This window comes from Pleurodeles waltl, chromosome 10 (assembly GCF_031143425.1).
Source record: "Pleurodeles waltl isolate 20211129_DDA chromosome 10, aPleWal1.hap1.20221129, whole genome shotgun sequence".
NCBI lineage: Eukaryota > Metazoa > Chordata > Amphibia > Caudata > Salamandridae > Pleurodeles > Pleurodeles waltl.
Genome location: NC_090449.1, coordinates 950,633,889 through 950,649,048, shown reverse-complemented (window position 1 = coordinate 950,649,048; position 15,160 = coordinate 950,633,889). Strand labels below are relative to the sequence as shown.

At 45.7% G+C, this 15,160-nt stretch overlaps 1 protein-coding gene across 1 annotated transcript in view; it reads right to left on the bottom strand.

Annotated features, from left to right (window-relative positions):
* SLC39A12 (solute carrier family 39 member 12) overlaps positions 1 to 15,160 on the bottom strand; it is a 340,836-nt gene that overhangs the window by 189,928 nt on the left and 135,748 nt on the right. Inside the window, exon 5 of the mRNA XM_069211762.1 lies at positions 14,524 to 14,699. Within this exon, the coding sequence (XP_069067863.1) occupies positions 14,524 to 14,699 (176 nt within the window). The remainder of the gene's footprint in view (positions 1 to 14,523; positions 14,700 to 15,160) is intronic.

Sequence of the window (15,160 nt, the reverse complement as noted above, 5' to 3'; positions counted from 1 at the left end):
AGTACTAGCGCCAGATCTATGAACCTATTGGATATTTTTTGTGCTGGAAGGGGAGGGAAATCACCTAGTATAGCTACTATTGGGGTGGGCAAGATTGATCTTTCTGTGCTGGAGGTAATTTAACTGAATACTTCGGACCAGTATGGGTTACTTTTCGGGCAGTTCCAAAGCATATGCAGTAGGTCTGCTGATAGATCCTCACATCCGGGGCATTTAGAATTGTTCGTATTGTAAAATTTGGCTAATAATTGTGGGGTCAAGAAACTCTATGGTAGATGTATACGTTTATCAGTTTGAACCTTGCTGTCCTGGATACAGAGTAAATATGGGAGGTGATTCTGGTCCATTGGGTGTCCTCTAGGATAGTGTTTAGATCGGTCTGCCATTTGGATCAAAGTTTGTTCAATGGTAGACAGGCGCCGCTTTGTAGAGATTTCTATATTCTCGATACTACACCTTTCTGGTCTCCCACTGTGCAGAGGAGGTGGCAGCCCTCGTGTGTGTCCGGTTCACTTGATTTTGCGCCCCATAACTTTTGAACAGTATTGATTAAAGCAGTGTGAGTGAGGAATAGGCCCGAGGGAAGATTGAATCGCTCTTGCAGTTCCATGTAGTCGCAGAGTTTACCATTATTGAACAACTCTCCTATATACGTGATGTTATACTTTATCATTTTGCTAGTATGTTTTATGATGTGGCCCCTTGGGATGAGATTAAGAGCTGTTAGGGGGATCTCGGGTGTGTAGGGGGTTTTTGTGCGCATTTGTTTTAGGAATTGGTCCCAGCAATGTCAAGGCACCTCCCATTCAAGTGGGACTTGTTGTGCTTGTTTTTTGGGGTTCAGTAATATATTTAAAATGTTTTCTAGGGGACAGTTTAATAAGGTCTGTGGGTTGTTTGTATTTAGGGACTCACTGATTGCCCTTGCTATCCATTGTAATTGCCCTGCCCAGTAGTAAATCTCTAAGTTTGGCGCAGCTAATCCACCCGCTGAGGTGGGCCTCTGAAGTGTGTTAAGAGCAATTCTACATCTATTCGGTCCCCATATGAAATTCACAATTAGGGACTCCATGTTTTGGAATACTCTTTTGGGGATTATTAGGGGGATGGTGGAGAAGTAGTATAATAGTCTGGGCAGTGTTATCATTTTTAGCAGGGCAACTCTCCCGAAGACAGTCAAGGGAAGTGTGTTCCAGAATTGCATGTTGGCTTTGAGTCCTCTAATAGCTCTCAATATGTTTCCCTCTAGGAGGTCTTCTACCTTATGGTATATGTTGAACCCCAGATATTTAAATGTATTCGGGGACCAGGGGAGGCCTCCGGTATCCGCGGGCTCAGGAGTGTCAGCGGTCAGTGGAAAGATGGTGGACTTTCTCCAGTTAATTCTGAGACCAGAGTCCTTTCCGAAACTCTCCAGTATGTCTATTGCCCCTGGTAAGCCTGCGTCTAGACTGTTAAAAAATAGTACTATGTCATCTGCATATAGTGCTATGAGGTGTGCTTGGTTGTTGATCAGTATACCCTCATAGTGTCTCCTTGTCCTCGCTGTTTGTGCGAGGGGCTCCACTGCCATAGCGAATAGGAGGGGAGAAAGTGGGCAGCCTTGTCTGGTCCCCCTGCCCACTGGGAATGAATCAGATATTATGCCGCCTGTGCGTACTCTCGCTGTGGGGTTGGTGTAGAGTAGCCTTGTCCAGCGCGTGAAGCCCTTTCCTAGCCCTACTTTTAGCATAACCAGTTCCAGGTAGTCCCATCGTAAGCTGTCAAAAGCTTTTTCTATATCTACTGATATTATCGCTGCTTGAGGTGTTGATGTAGTGGAGGGCATGGCGTGTAGTATTGAGACTAAGCGTCTGATGTTTTGGGCTGTGCTGCGTTGCGGGATGAACCCTGTCTGGTCTTGATGGATTAGTGACGTCATGTGGGGTAGTAGTCTATTTGCCAGTACTCGGCTTAATATTTTATAATCTAAGTTTAACATGGATAGTGGACGGTAGGAGCGAACGTCTGTGGGTGGTTTATCGGTCTTTAGTAGGGGGATCATTATGGCCTCGTTAGTTGATTGGGGCAGTCTATTGTTCTGCCAGGCTTCTGCATATAGTGTGCAAAGTTTGGGGGCTAAGAGGTCTTGGTACAATAAAACTCCATTGGCAGTCCATCCGTTCCTGGGACTTTGCCTCTAGCCATGCCCTGTATTGCTGTTTTAATATCTGAGATTGAGATAGGCGCGGCTAGTGTATCTCTGTACCTAATTTGGGGAGGGTAAGCGTCTCCAATTCCTGGACCTGGTTGTTACTGATAGTGTCCACTGGAGGGGTGTATAGGGTTGAGTAGTATTCGAGGAAACAGGTGTTTATTTCCCTTTGGCCATATATGCAACCGCTTGTGAGTGTCCTGATCTCGACTATGGCAGTTTGTTGTTTGTGAGGCCTAGCAAGCCATGCCAGCAGGGCCCCTGCTTTGTCACCCTCAGCATGTTGTTTGTTCAGGTGCTGCTTGTGGTCAAAGTGAGACAGTCTTAAGTTAGCTTCGGTTATTTTAGTTTTCGTTTCATTCAAGAGGGATAGCAGTTCGGGATGTGTTGGGTTCTTGTGCTCCGTTTCTCTAAGGGAGTCCTCCAGTTTTTTAAGTTTGGTTTCGATTGATTTACGGACTTCAATACTCTCGCCTATGCAGTTACCCCTTGTCACTATTTTGAAGGTTTCTTATTCTAGGGCTCTGGAGGATGTTGACCCTGCGTTTAGTGAGAAAAAATCCTCAATGTTTTGGTGTAAAGTGTGTTTGAATGCTTCGTCTTCGAAAGCTTCTGTTCTCATTCGACAGGTGGGGATTGCTGGTTTTTCCCCGCCCCACGCCAACGAGATCAGCATGGGATTATGATCCAATATAGTGCGACTTAGGTATTCGGCTGTCACCACAGTATGTTGTAGTTCCAGGGAAACCAGAAGGGTATCTAGTCGAACGTGTAGATCGTGTGTTATCGAATAATAGGAGTAGTCTCTGCCTAATGGGTTATATTGTCTCCAACAGTCTACTAATTGCCAGTGTTGTTGCCATTCCGCGAAGTGTTTGGCAGTTTTTTGAGTTTGCGTGTGTTGTAAGGGGGGTTGGGATCTATCTAAGTGCGTATTGGCTATGCAATTGAAATCCCCACCAAGTATTTTTGGTCCTGTGTTGGTCGGACCTAGTTCTCGCGATAGCTTATCTAAAAAAAAATTTGGTCTGAGTTCAGCGCGTAGAGGCCTCCAATAGTCACCTCTTTTCAATCCAGCCTCCCCCGGACCACCACATATCTCCCCTCTTTGTCTATCCTTGTTAGTAGTGCCTGGAAAGGTACCCCTGGTCGGATCCATATTAGTACCCCCTTAGCAAAAGTTGAGTAATTAGTGGCAAATATTTGGCCTCTCCATCTTTTTCTAAGCGCTGTGACTTCCTGTTCTAGTAGGTGTGTTTCTTGTAGTAGAGCTATATGTGCCCCTCTACGTTTGAGGTAGCTGTATACGTTGTACCATTTGGACATGTTATTTAAACCTCTAACGTTCCATGTTATCATTTTGTAGACTACAGCCATGACCTATGAGTTTTAAATTGGTGGCTATTGGTGGGTGCGGACCGCTGATCAAATCTTCTGTTATATGAATTTGTTGAGGAATAATGACTAGAGTTGTTAGGTTCGTGGATGACTGGTGCGATGTAAACCCCTCTAACTATGTGAACAGATTTAAACCCCAACTCCCCTTCCCCAGGACCGGTAACCAGAACTTTCCCCGTCCAAACTTTAAACATTCTTAATTTAGAGTCCTATAGGTGGGTGGCGTGACAGAGGCCGCGAGCCCCCACCCAGAGCTGCTCCCGGGGCCCGGCTGCGTTATATCTGGGTCCCAGAAAAGTCTACGTAGTAAGCTTAGCCTATCAACAGGGTTGAAGGGGACTCTGCTTGGTGTCTTATATGCGTCGGCAAGTGTCATGTTAGTACTCACATAGATCTTAATCTTTGAAATTGGTGGTTAGATAATCTCCTCCGCGGTACCTGGTGTGATTTTAGGTAGACTTGTCAAGGTGTCACGCGATGCTGAGGAACTCCCACAGTCTGAGTCAGGATCCGATGTATTTTCCGGAGTTTGTGGAGGAGGGCTTGTTCCCCCGCTTAGGGCTGCCGCTGCTTCTACTGCGTTTCACATCTCGCGGAGAGATTGGTGCCTCGGGTGGGCCGCTTCCATGGTTCTTTTGGAGAGCCTGCTGCGCTTCCCATTCGTTTTGCGTGGGGTTTTAGAGAGGTTAGTCGGAGTGGATATATTCCGAGATTCCAGCCAATCCCATGCCAGCCGCAGTGCATGTTTAGCGTCATTAAAGGAGGCCCTTAGTGCTTGCGTTTCCTTGGTGAAATCTGTGAAGCTCATGACCCGTGGGTTGTTACATGTGATGTCTCCGAGTTGACGTGACTGTGAGAGAATATAGTCTCTGTCTTTGTGATGTAGTAATTTTGCCACTATAGGTCGCGGTCTAGCTCCTGGGGGTGTCCTTCTGCCAGGTACCCTATGTGCTCTTTCTATTGCAAAGAATGATGATAGGCCTTCCGGGGCCACTGTGGTCTTGATCCAGCTTTCTAAAAAGGATCCCACGCTGTCTGCAGACGTTTCGGTTTGCTCTGGTATTCCAACTAGTCTGAGGTTACTCCTGCGTGCACGATTTTCAGCATCTTCTGCTCTGGCCTCTAAGGTTTTGATGAGGGAGGTGAGAGCCATGAGATCGGTAGCTGTCAATTTTTGTGCTAAAGTCATCTCCGTGAGCGATGTTTCGTTGGTTCCCACCCTCTCCTTTAGCTTGCGGTGGTCGTCCCTCAGTAGATAAAGGTCCGTTGCTAAGTTATCTATTTTCTTCTCTAGTGCTTCGCGAGAATCTTTAATGGCCAGAAGAACCGTGTCCAGTGTTGTTTCCTGTGGTGGCAGCTCCTCCGGGGGGTGTGATTTCGTGGGGTGATTAGTTGGTTTTGCGCTTGCGGATTTTGTCCTGGTGCTGCTCCTCGCTTTTTTGGTTTTACCCATTGTTGGAGGAGTTGTTAGATTGGGCGTTGTGGTTTTTTCGAAGACCCCAAAGTCGCCGTATGAGCAGAGGGCGGAATCAGGGGTGCTTTCCGTCGCTTTTCTCCCTCCAGCCGAGAGGGCGAGGGACCTATGCTTTCCCTAGTTGCGGGGTTTCTGCACTCCAATTGACTCTATGTTGCGGGGGATGCATGGGGGGCGCTACTCCAGTTTTTACTTGTTGACAGCTATGTTATTTGTTTCTGGTCATTTCAGCGGCTTCTGAAAGCGTGTCTGCATTCACTTCTCACCCTCACCGACAGTCCCCAAGATTGGCCAGTGGTCCTCAGTGTCGGGAGGTCCCCAATCACATTCCAGGCCGGCAGGGCCTATTTATGTGGTTGGATTTGTGTTGCCGAACCTTCGTGTTCGCCCCATTGGTCTGCCGGACGAGATTTTCCGGCCTCCTCCTCTCTTTTCCCCCTTCTCTACGTATTCAGCGCTGTGGATGCGGAGTTCCGTCGGCCCCGCTGGTCGGCGGCAAGGGGGGCCCGGCCACCCGTATGTCCCCGATCCTTCGCGCCACCCGACAGCTCTCCGCCACCGGGGTGCTCCCAGACTCAGCTCCCCTGGGAGACGTGATTTTGCGGAGGCAGGGCGAGGGGGCTCCCCGCTCCCCCCGCGGCCTCCCACCTGTCGGGGGCTCTCCCGCTGCCCTCGTTGTTTACAGTGAGGCCCCCATCAACGGGCCCGAGCCCTATCCGCGGTCGGAGACGGGCCGCAGCTCCTCCCACTCGGCCGTCTCGGCCACTCACTGGTTCTTCCTTAGCTCGGCCGAGGGGGGTGTCCGCTTCCGCTGGGTCCGCTAGTCAGCAGCTGTCCCTCAGGGCCTGCAGCCCCCGCTCCAAGTCCTCCGTTCCTTGCTACTGGGCCCCCGTCCTCTCAGACAGTGGCGATCGCCATTTTGTTTCTGGAGGACTCGCTGTGTGAAAAATCATTTTACACAGCCCAACCGTTTGGTTTCGAGTCCACAGGGGCCCCTTTGTGATCCAGGGGTCCTGAGGGGCTGTTGACTGCGGTCAGCCCCGAATTTCTAGTGCCGCACGGTGGTGTTAAGCAGGCCGGGCCCCATTCGCCGGCCCGGAGCTCTTCCCTAGGCATGCGGCTTCATCGGCCACTAGCCACGCCCCCCCCAGCTGCCCCATTGATAGTTCAAATGTAGAGGGGGGTGCCACCAGCTCCCTAAGGGAGCCGCTTGCACTCTAGCTTCTCCAAACTACGCTCTACCCATGTGGCAGGGTTGTCAGGAGATCTTGTGCCCACAGCACACCAGATGCATGCCAGATTCACCAGTCTGCAAGTCGGACTGTAAGTGGAGCCTTGCCAGTAGCCCTCACACAGCTGTCTTAGCTTCCTCACTGTCGGCTTGAGTAATTCAAGGGGGTTCCAGCGGTCTTTGTATGGAGCCCGCTCTCCCTGGTAGGGACAAGGTAATCACTCCGCGGGCCTCCTCAAGGTCCTTGCGGGGTCCACAATGCCAGCCTCTCCAGAGCTGGCAGCAACACTCTGTACCACAAGGAGGGTGCACTGACGTGAGGCAGACACCTCACCTGCCGGAATCTGATGCAGGAACAAGAAACCAGCATAGTCTGGTCCTTGCAGGTCGAACCCGCACCATCTTGTAATGTAGCCGCTCCACTCACTGGAGCACTTCTGGTGCATAAGACTCCTCAGGCTGTAGGCACTCAGAGGGGGAATCCCCCACCAGCAACTGGGGGTCTTTATGAGCCTCCACAGTGTAGGACATATATGAATGGGCTTAGGCCGGAGCAGAGCCTCACTGCAAGCCGACTGTTACTGATGCCATCTTGGCCACTCTCCCATGGAGTAAAATTTATTAAGCAAAAAGAAACCTAAATACCAAAAACCCAAAAAGGGGAACCAGAGATAAGAATTTTAAAATTTTAGGTAGCCATAGTGCCAAGAAACACAAAGGGGCAGATGAACAAAACATTTTTCAGGTTGCAAATGGTCCAAAGGGCTGTTGCCAAAAAAATGCTTTTTCCAATTCACAAAAGGAAAAATATGATTCGGCAACTTGTTACCAAATAGCATTTTGCATTTGGTATATAGAAAGGGCGTGTTTAGGGCATCCCTTCCAAATACCAACTTGATATGGTATGTATTACGGTTTTTGTAAATAAATTCAGGTTGCAAAATAGTAATAATTTACCACCAGTTTAAAACTGGTGTAACCTATTCGCAAATGGGAAGGGGTCCCCAAGAAACCCCTTCCCCTTTGAGAATGTGAATAATATTTTTTAAGGGCAGACAGTGCTCCACTGACCACTGCCTAGTATTAAAATTAAACCGCAAAGTTTAATTTTTTCTTTTTAAACACATTCTGTATTCCTTTAAGGAAAACAGGCTGCATTAGAATAAATAAATAAATAAATACATAAATAAATAAATAAAGATTGCTTCATTAAAAAGCAATCACAGACAAGGTGGTCTACTGAGCCCAGCAGGCCACCATCCCTGTGATGGCTATGATTCCTAATGGGTCGCAAATTGCAACCTACCTCATTAATATGCCTGAATGAGGTAAAGGAAGGGCCCTGCCCAAGTGGCAGCTAACATTTGCCTGTGACAGGGGAGGCCTCTTTGAAGTGTCAAATGAAAAAAACTCAGCAGTCATGTCAAGCAGGATGGACGTTCAAGCAAGTGTGACACTTTAACGTCAAAAAGCATCCTCAAAGCTCCTTCCTTCATCCTGCATATTAAATCTATTCAAACGGGTCATCTCTACCCAATCAGGCACGCCTTTTGTTTGCTCCCAGGAGCAACTTTACACTTCAGTCATTTATACTTGATGCTAATTACTGTCTGGCAGATGTCGGACAGCAAAATGCAGATTTAGTCAAATATAACATTTATTACACGTAATATTGTATCCCAGTACTTTCCTATTAGCTCATTAAATACCAAGTAATTATTTTGAAGAGTCACTAGGAGGAAGCAGTTTGGACGGACAGGCATGTGCCTCCACAGCAGTTACCTAATATTACATGAACAATACAGCGAAGAGCAACAGTTATTTTCCAAAAGAATGGCTGAGAATCTTTATCAATAACAAATTGATGAACAACGCACATCAGGCCGTGAGTTTGAATAGCATGCAGGCTGCACAGTGCACTGAGGCATGAGAAGAAAGCTGAATCATTTTTTGTTGTTTTCCACATGGAAGAGCAAAATGGTCGTATACCTGCACGTCAGAAATAATGCAGAGAAAGGAAAGTAAAGAGGAATTTGATTTTACCACATGTCCCGCATGCACAAACAGCGATAGCAATAATAATTTTTAAGCACAAACTGTGAAGCTACTGTGTTTATAAAAATGAATTGTATATTAAAATTTTATTATGTTATTTAATTATCCTATTAGAACATGTGATAGAAAGTATGACCAATCAGCTTGTCCAGGGAGAGAGGTCACTAACTGCTAATATCTGCCTTACTGAAACTCTGAGGCCCATATTTATACGTTTTTTGCGCCGCATTTGCGTCATTTTTTGGCACAAAAGCGGTGCAAACTTACAAAATACAATGGTATTTTGTAAGTTTGCGCTGCTTTTGCGTAAAAGAATGACGCAAATGTAGCACTAAAAAAGTATCAATATGGACCGGAGTCGTGATGTAATACTCCACCAGCTAATTAGAATGCATTGCAAACCCCAACTTTTACCTCTCCTGCTTAGTTTATCTCAAGGCACTTCACTGTGATGCCACACAAAACCAGCATTTGCAATGCAATGGGTATCGCATTTGCTCGAGTTAGAGCTATTAGCGTTGTAAACTCCTAACCTGACTTTCCTTGCCACATAAATTGAAAATTAAAAGTTAAACAGTTTCACATAAGTGAGCCGGTTCAAAGCACCATGAGCATCAGCATGAAGAGACACACAAAAGGATAAAGAAGTTTACTCGCATTCAATTTTACCAGCAAAAGTGCAATCAGCCATATAACAGGGGCGATGGATAAGGTGGTAACAAAACCTCCCCAAGGAGGGACAAATGTAAAGCATTCACCAATGTCATTAAAGGATTTTTGAAGAGCAAGCCCACGAACAAGTGGAAGTGATAGGAGTGGGGTGGACATGGTTAAAAGCCCAGATTCATACCATCACGTCGGAAAAGCAACAGTTGTGCACTGCTATGCTCGACCTAAAATGCCTGTCAACATACATCCGTAGCAACAGCACAACCTTTATGTTTTACAAGTTTTAAAAAAAAGAATCTACTAAGCCCTTGCTGCCCCAGTGTGCACATTCTATAAGTTTTATTCATGGATAATCAAGTTTATATAGTCATTATCAAGCATAGATCACTGTATCATCATCTCCAAAGTAAATTACATAAACATAAACAAAAATAAAATTTGCAAGTGTAATAACATTGTTCCTCAAAACCCCATTTACTACTAGTTCATTGATGAGGCATCCTCTAATTACTCCATTCCCCTCATATATCTCCAGATAACTTCGGTTTTTGTCTTTGCTCCTACCCCTTTGTGCAAATGCTTCTAATCTCTGGACCTGACGCATCTTGATGATCCAGCCTTCAAACGTGGGAGCACTAGGGATCTTCCATCATTGTAGAATCAATGATTTAGCTACAAGAGAGCTAATAAAGAAGAATTGTTGTATCCCAGTGCTTTCCGATGAAACCATGGTACAATGATAATTGTGCTTATGGCCTTGTCACTGTAAGGACATGTTTAACATTTCACTTTTATATGTTCTGCTTTTAAATATCATACTCCCTGCCTTATGGGCAATAAGGCCAAAATAGGGGCAACTTACTATTATTTAAAATGAATGTTTAGGTCTATCAAAAGGGTCTTTTTTGACAGGTCAAATTTTCAGTTTTCAAATTGCACAGTTAGGCTACAACTCTAGGGATGGAGACGTGCTTTACAGTACAACTGCATTGGATTGCACAACTAGTGTTAATAGTCCACTGGTAGTATTTAATTTACAGGAACTGGGTACACTTGTGTTAGACTTTTCATCCTTGGTGTGGTCTCCCTTAACTTTTTGCCTCTGTTCCCCAGGTTGTTGATGTGTGCTGGACTCTGATTTTGCTGTTTTTATTACTCTGGGCACTTTACCACTGCTAACCAGTGCTAAAGTGCAAGTGCTCCTGTTTAAAATGTGTACGTAATTGGTTCTCCATGATTGGCATCTTTGTTTTACTGTTAAGTCCCTAGTAAAGTGCACTAGAGGTGCCCAGGGCCTGTAAATCAAATGTTACTAGTGGGCCTGCAGCACTGGTTGTGCCACCCACACAAGTAACCCTGTAATCATGTCTCAGACCTGCCACTGCAGTGTCTGTGTGTGTATTTTTACACTGTAAATTCGACTTGGCAAGTGTACCCACTTGCCAGGCCTAAACCTTCCCTTTTCTTATATGTAAGGCACCCCTAAGGTAGGCCCTAGGTAGCCCCAAGGGCAGGGTGCAGTGTATGGATAAGGTAGGACATCTAGTAATGTGGTTTATATGTCCTGACAGTGAAATACTGCCAACTTCGTTTTCCACTGTTGCAAGGCCTGTCTCTCTCATAGGATAACTCGGGGGCTACCTTTAAATATGATTAAAGTGTAGATTCCCAGAGAGAGGAGATGCACATGTGGAGTTTGGGGTCCCTGAACTCACAATTTAAAAATACATCTTTTAGTAAAGTTGATTTGAAGATTGTGAGTTTGAAAATGACACTTTTAGAAAGTGAGCATTTTCTTGCTTAAACCATTCTGTGACTCTGCCTTGTTTGTGGATTCCCTGTCTGGGTCAGTTTGACAGTTGGGTTATTTTTCATCTCACACTAGACAGTGACACAAAGGGAGCTGGGGTGTAACCTGCATTTCCTGATTAGCCATCTCTTCTAGGAGGGACACTCCTCTGAAAGGTCACTCTCCTCTGAAAGGACTGTGCCTGCCTCTGACAATGCGGACTCCAACCCCCTGGTGTGTGTCTGGGGCCTTGCCTGGGCAAGGCAGGATTTCACAAGTAGGTGTGAGTCCCCTTTGAAGAAAGGTGACTTCAAAGACTAAAATGGGTATAAGAAGGGCACCCAAATCTTCAGACTTTAGAAACACTTCTGGAACCAAGAGGAACCTCTGCCTGGAGAAGAGCTGATAGCTGAAGAAGAAGTGCTGCCCTGCCTGTGACTGTGCTTTGTGGAGCTTTCCTGCAGTGCTGCTTATGCCAGAGTAAGAGGGCAAAGACTGGACTTTGTGTGCCTTCCATCTTGTGAAGAAACCTCCAAGGGCTTGAGTTAGAGCTTGCCTCCTGTTGTTTGAAGTCTCAGGGACAGCAAAGACTTCTCTCTGCCAGCACCTGGAGTCTCTGGAGAGATTCCTGCTCTGACAAGTGGTGCCCTATCCAGTCCCGGGGCCCCTGGAAAGGAAAGCTGGTGGAAATCCAAGGAAATCGACTTCGGACGACTCCGGACCAACGCCGCCGCTGAATCCGGTGACGCCGCCTGCACCCGACGCCGTAACCTTCGCTGGAACGCGACGCTCTTCGCAGGCCCGACGCCGCTGCAGCCCCGCTGAAGTCCGCAACTCCATGGAAGTCGCCGCACCACGTCGTGACCGACACCGCTCGAAGTGCACGGATTCAACATTTTGCACAGACGCCGCGATCCCCGACTTCGCACATCGGCTTGTTTTCACTCTTCACCAAAGGTACTGTACTTGGGGGTCTACACGACTCCGTGTCCGGCGCCGCTGGTGTCGGCTTGTTGGGAACGACTCCGTCACGACGCCGTGTTAACATCTCATCGAAGCATTTTTGTTTCTAAGCGCTATTTTTGAGTTTAATCTTTAAAAATTCATAACTTGACTTGTGTATGTCGGATTTATTTCCTATTTTTCTAAACCGGTGTTGTGTCATTCTGTAGTGTTCTCATTAAGTTGCTGTGTGTGTTGGTACAAATACTTTACAACTAGCGCTCTGAAGTTAAGCCTACTGCTCTGCCAAGCTACCAAGGGGGTAAGCAGGGATTAGCTGACGGTGATTCTCTTTTACCCTGACTAGAGTGAGGGTCCTTGCTTGAACAGGGGGTAACCTGACTGTCAACCAAAGACCCCATTTCTAACAACTTGGTACCATGTATTAGGGACTCAGGCAAATTAAATAAAGCAAACAGGTATGTGTCAATTTTACCTTGCTGAAACAAGGAGAACAAGCACTGTATCCCTAGTTAGCAGGAGTAAAGTGCACAGAGTTGTATGCGGCCAGCATAATTAGGATTCAATAAAATGTTTATTACAAGCCAAATCCAATGCTGAAGTCAGATTTGTAATACATATTTTGGAAAGGTTACTTTTAGAAAATTACCTTTTCCCTGCTTAAATCCTTGAGTCCCATTTGCATGAGCTCCAACTGTCACTTGCCAGCTGAATAACCCCCTCAATATGGTGTGAAAACGTATTCCAGAGCAGGTCAGAGGCTTGGATGTAGGAGGAGTTTCTGGTCATCTGCAAGGAGACCGTCTGGGCTGTGACCAGGAACTTGATTAACTTCACAGAGACCTACCCTGTCACAGGCAAGTGTTTGCAGATACCTCACCAGGGCCTTCCTTTGTTCCCCTAGTGCAGCAGGCATGAAGGCCAGTAGGAAGGGAGCTACCCCCAGAACTTGAAGTGACCACAGGGGAGGGATTGCTCATTTCACTGGCCATGGATCTGGGGTGGGCACACTGGCTTGTCACAAGGGAAGAAGGGTTTTATCACCTTGGATTGAAGCAAAGAAGGGCACTGTGGGATTGTGGGCAGTAGGGCAAATAGTAACTGCTGAAAAGTGAGTATACTTACCCCTGTGAACTTTTTCCCTTTTGGTTAAGGCAGAGTCACACCCACAGGCTAGTGCAAGGCATACATGTGGCAACTTTGGGCACCATTTTCAGAACACTACTATACCTTTACAAGACAGAAGGAGACCTGAACCTGCTGTTATGATCTGTGAGGAGATCTGAAAGTCTGGACCTGCTCCCACCTGTACCCAGGACAAAGAAATGTACTTCAACAGTTAATTGCTAACCTCCTATGAAGCAACATGGAAACAACATGGGCAAAAAACCCTTTCACTGAAGAGTCCAGCTTACCAGTTACAACTCGACCTTCCCTGGACCCTTCTGGTGACTTTGCAGGAGTGAGTCTTGAACCCAAATGGTGTTCCTCAGGTTCAGGGCCCCTTGGCTGTGTCAAAGTATACTCCTGCTAACATCCTGAAAATACTGCAAATTGGAAATGTTTTGGCTCTAAGGACTTCCGGGGGACTGGGAGAACTTAAAGTTAAAGTTAATCAGATGAAGGTGCATTGCCACTGGGTCAAACATTCAGATTGTGTCCGCTCAGAGCTTTTCTGCAGTAGCATTTCCATTTTAGTGCTATATTATAATCGACAGGGTATCCGGTCTCATGGAGCCGTTAGGCTACAGCTTGACGCCTTGCCCCACTGGAGGAATTGGAGCTCCAAAAAAACTGTCTTAGTACAAATGTAAACATCTTCAACAGGTGAAGGTGCCAAAAGTATACCGCTGGCAAGGGACCTTCCCTAGGCATGAATTTTGATTTTTTTTTCCGCTCAGAGCTTTCCTGTCAAAATTCAGTGGCTTAACTGGGACCTCATCCAATGACGTTCCAGCCCTACTGAGTAATTCTCCACCACAGCCTGCTTCCTTGCACCCTGGGTATTTTTGACTCCTAATTCATAGACTAAGTCAAAAGGTAAATTTTCCTACTGTGATAAACCTGTGATCTGTAGGCGACCCATGCTCCATCATGATCAGCCTTAAATCTCACCTACGTCTAGGTCAAATGCAACCAGATGACTGTGTTTGGCTGTTAAAGCTTTTTGGAACATTTTCATTTCAAACTTTAGAAATGTATTGTATTTTTGTTGTTTTTGGTGTTATTTTGCTCAATATATTATTCTCTATTTTTACAAACTTGAGAGGGAGTTTTATTGGGTTGTATTGTCAAATTCTTACCTTTGTTGGCAGTTCTAAATGCTTTTCACATATCCTCAAGTTAAGCCTGTCTGTTTTGTGCCATATGTACCAAGGTATGAGCTTAGGTTTAAATTACTGAAAACTTTACTGGACTCAACAAGAGTCAATATTACTTGTGCTGAATTACCATCCATCCCAACTAATAATTCAGTTTCTCACAATGAACAAGTAAATATATGATGAGCTTGAAGTTACAATTTAGGATAGAGCCTTGTGAAATACAGAGATGAGAGCTGCCAACAATCTACTTGCTCCATCTTCCTTCTGTGACTCAATAGCAAAATGAAGCCTCTCATTCATTAGGAAAGAAATCATTACAACTTCACAAGCTTACAAGTAGAGTTTGGATTGTAAATTTGTGAGTAACATTCAGTTTGACACTTTACTCTTGCATGTCTAAATGTATAAAATGAAACAATGTCCAACCTGCTCCCAGTCGGAAGTCTCTTCTTCATGTACATTACTGTGCTCATTACTCTGCGCTAGTGAAACTTGATTATTTGGCACGCTGAGATGTCTACGTTTCCTCCTGGAGCCATGCACATGCCTGTTTTCTTCACAGCTGCTTCCACTTTTCAGCTTTCTTAGAAGTTCTTCTATTTCTAGAAATGTATCAAACACAGATGATGTGTGACATTTTTTACCATTAAAATGTGTGAGTCATTAATATTTTAACAATCATAACATCTAACACATACAGTAAGTGTGCTAACTGCAGATCTAGTTTTTTTCCACAATTGTTTCTTTTATTATAGCTGCAGCAAGAACACTTGAGGTATGTGTATTTGTGTGAAGTTAAAAACATGAAGGATGAAGTATTGGGCAGCGCACCCATGGTGACTATGTGTGCTGTTAGCATGTGTGTTTGTAAATAGCACACCCTGGTACAATACAGAAAGGCTACATTACTGAGCAGTGCATGCAGACTGAGTGTGACATTGGAATGTATGTGTGTCTGTAGTGGTGCAAAGCATGTAGGTAACAGTACTGGAGAGCATGGGTGCTGTTAAGGCAGACTGACTGCGAGTGTGTCTGCAATGGTACATTACATAGGGGACCCTTG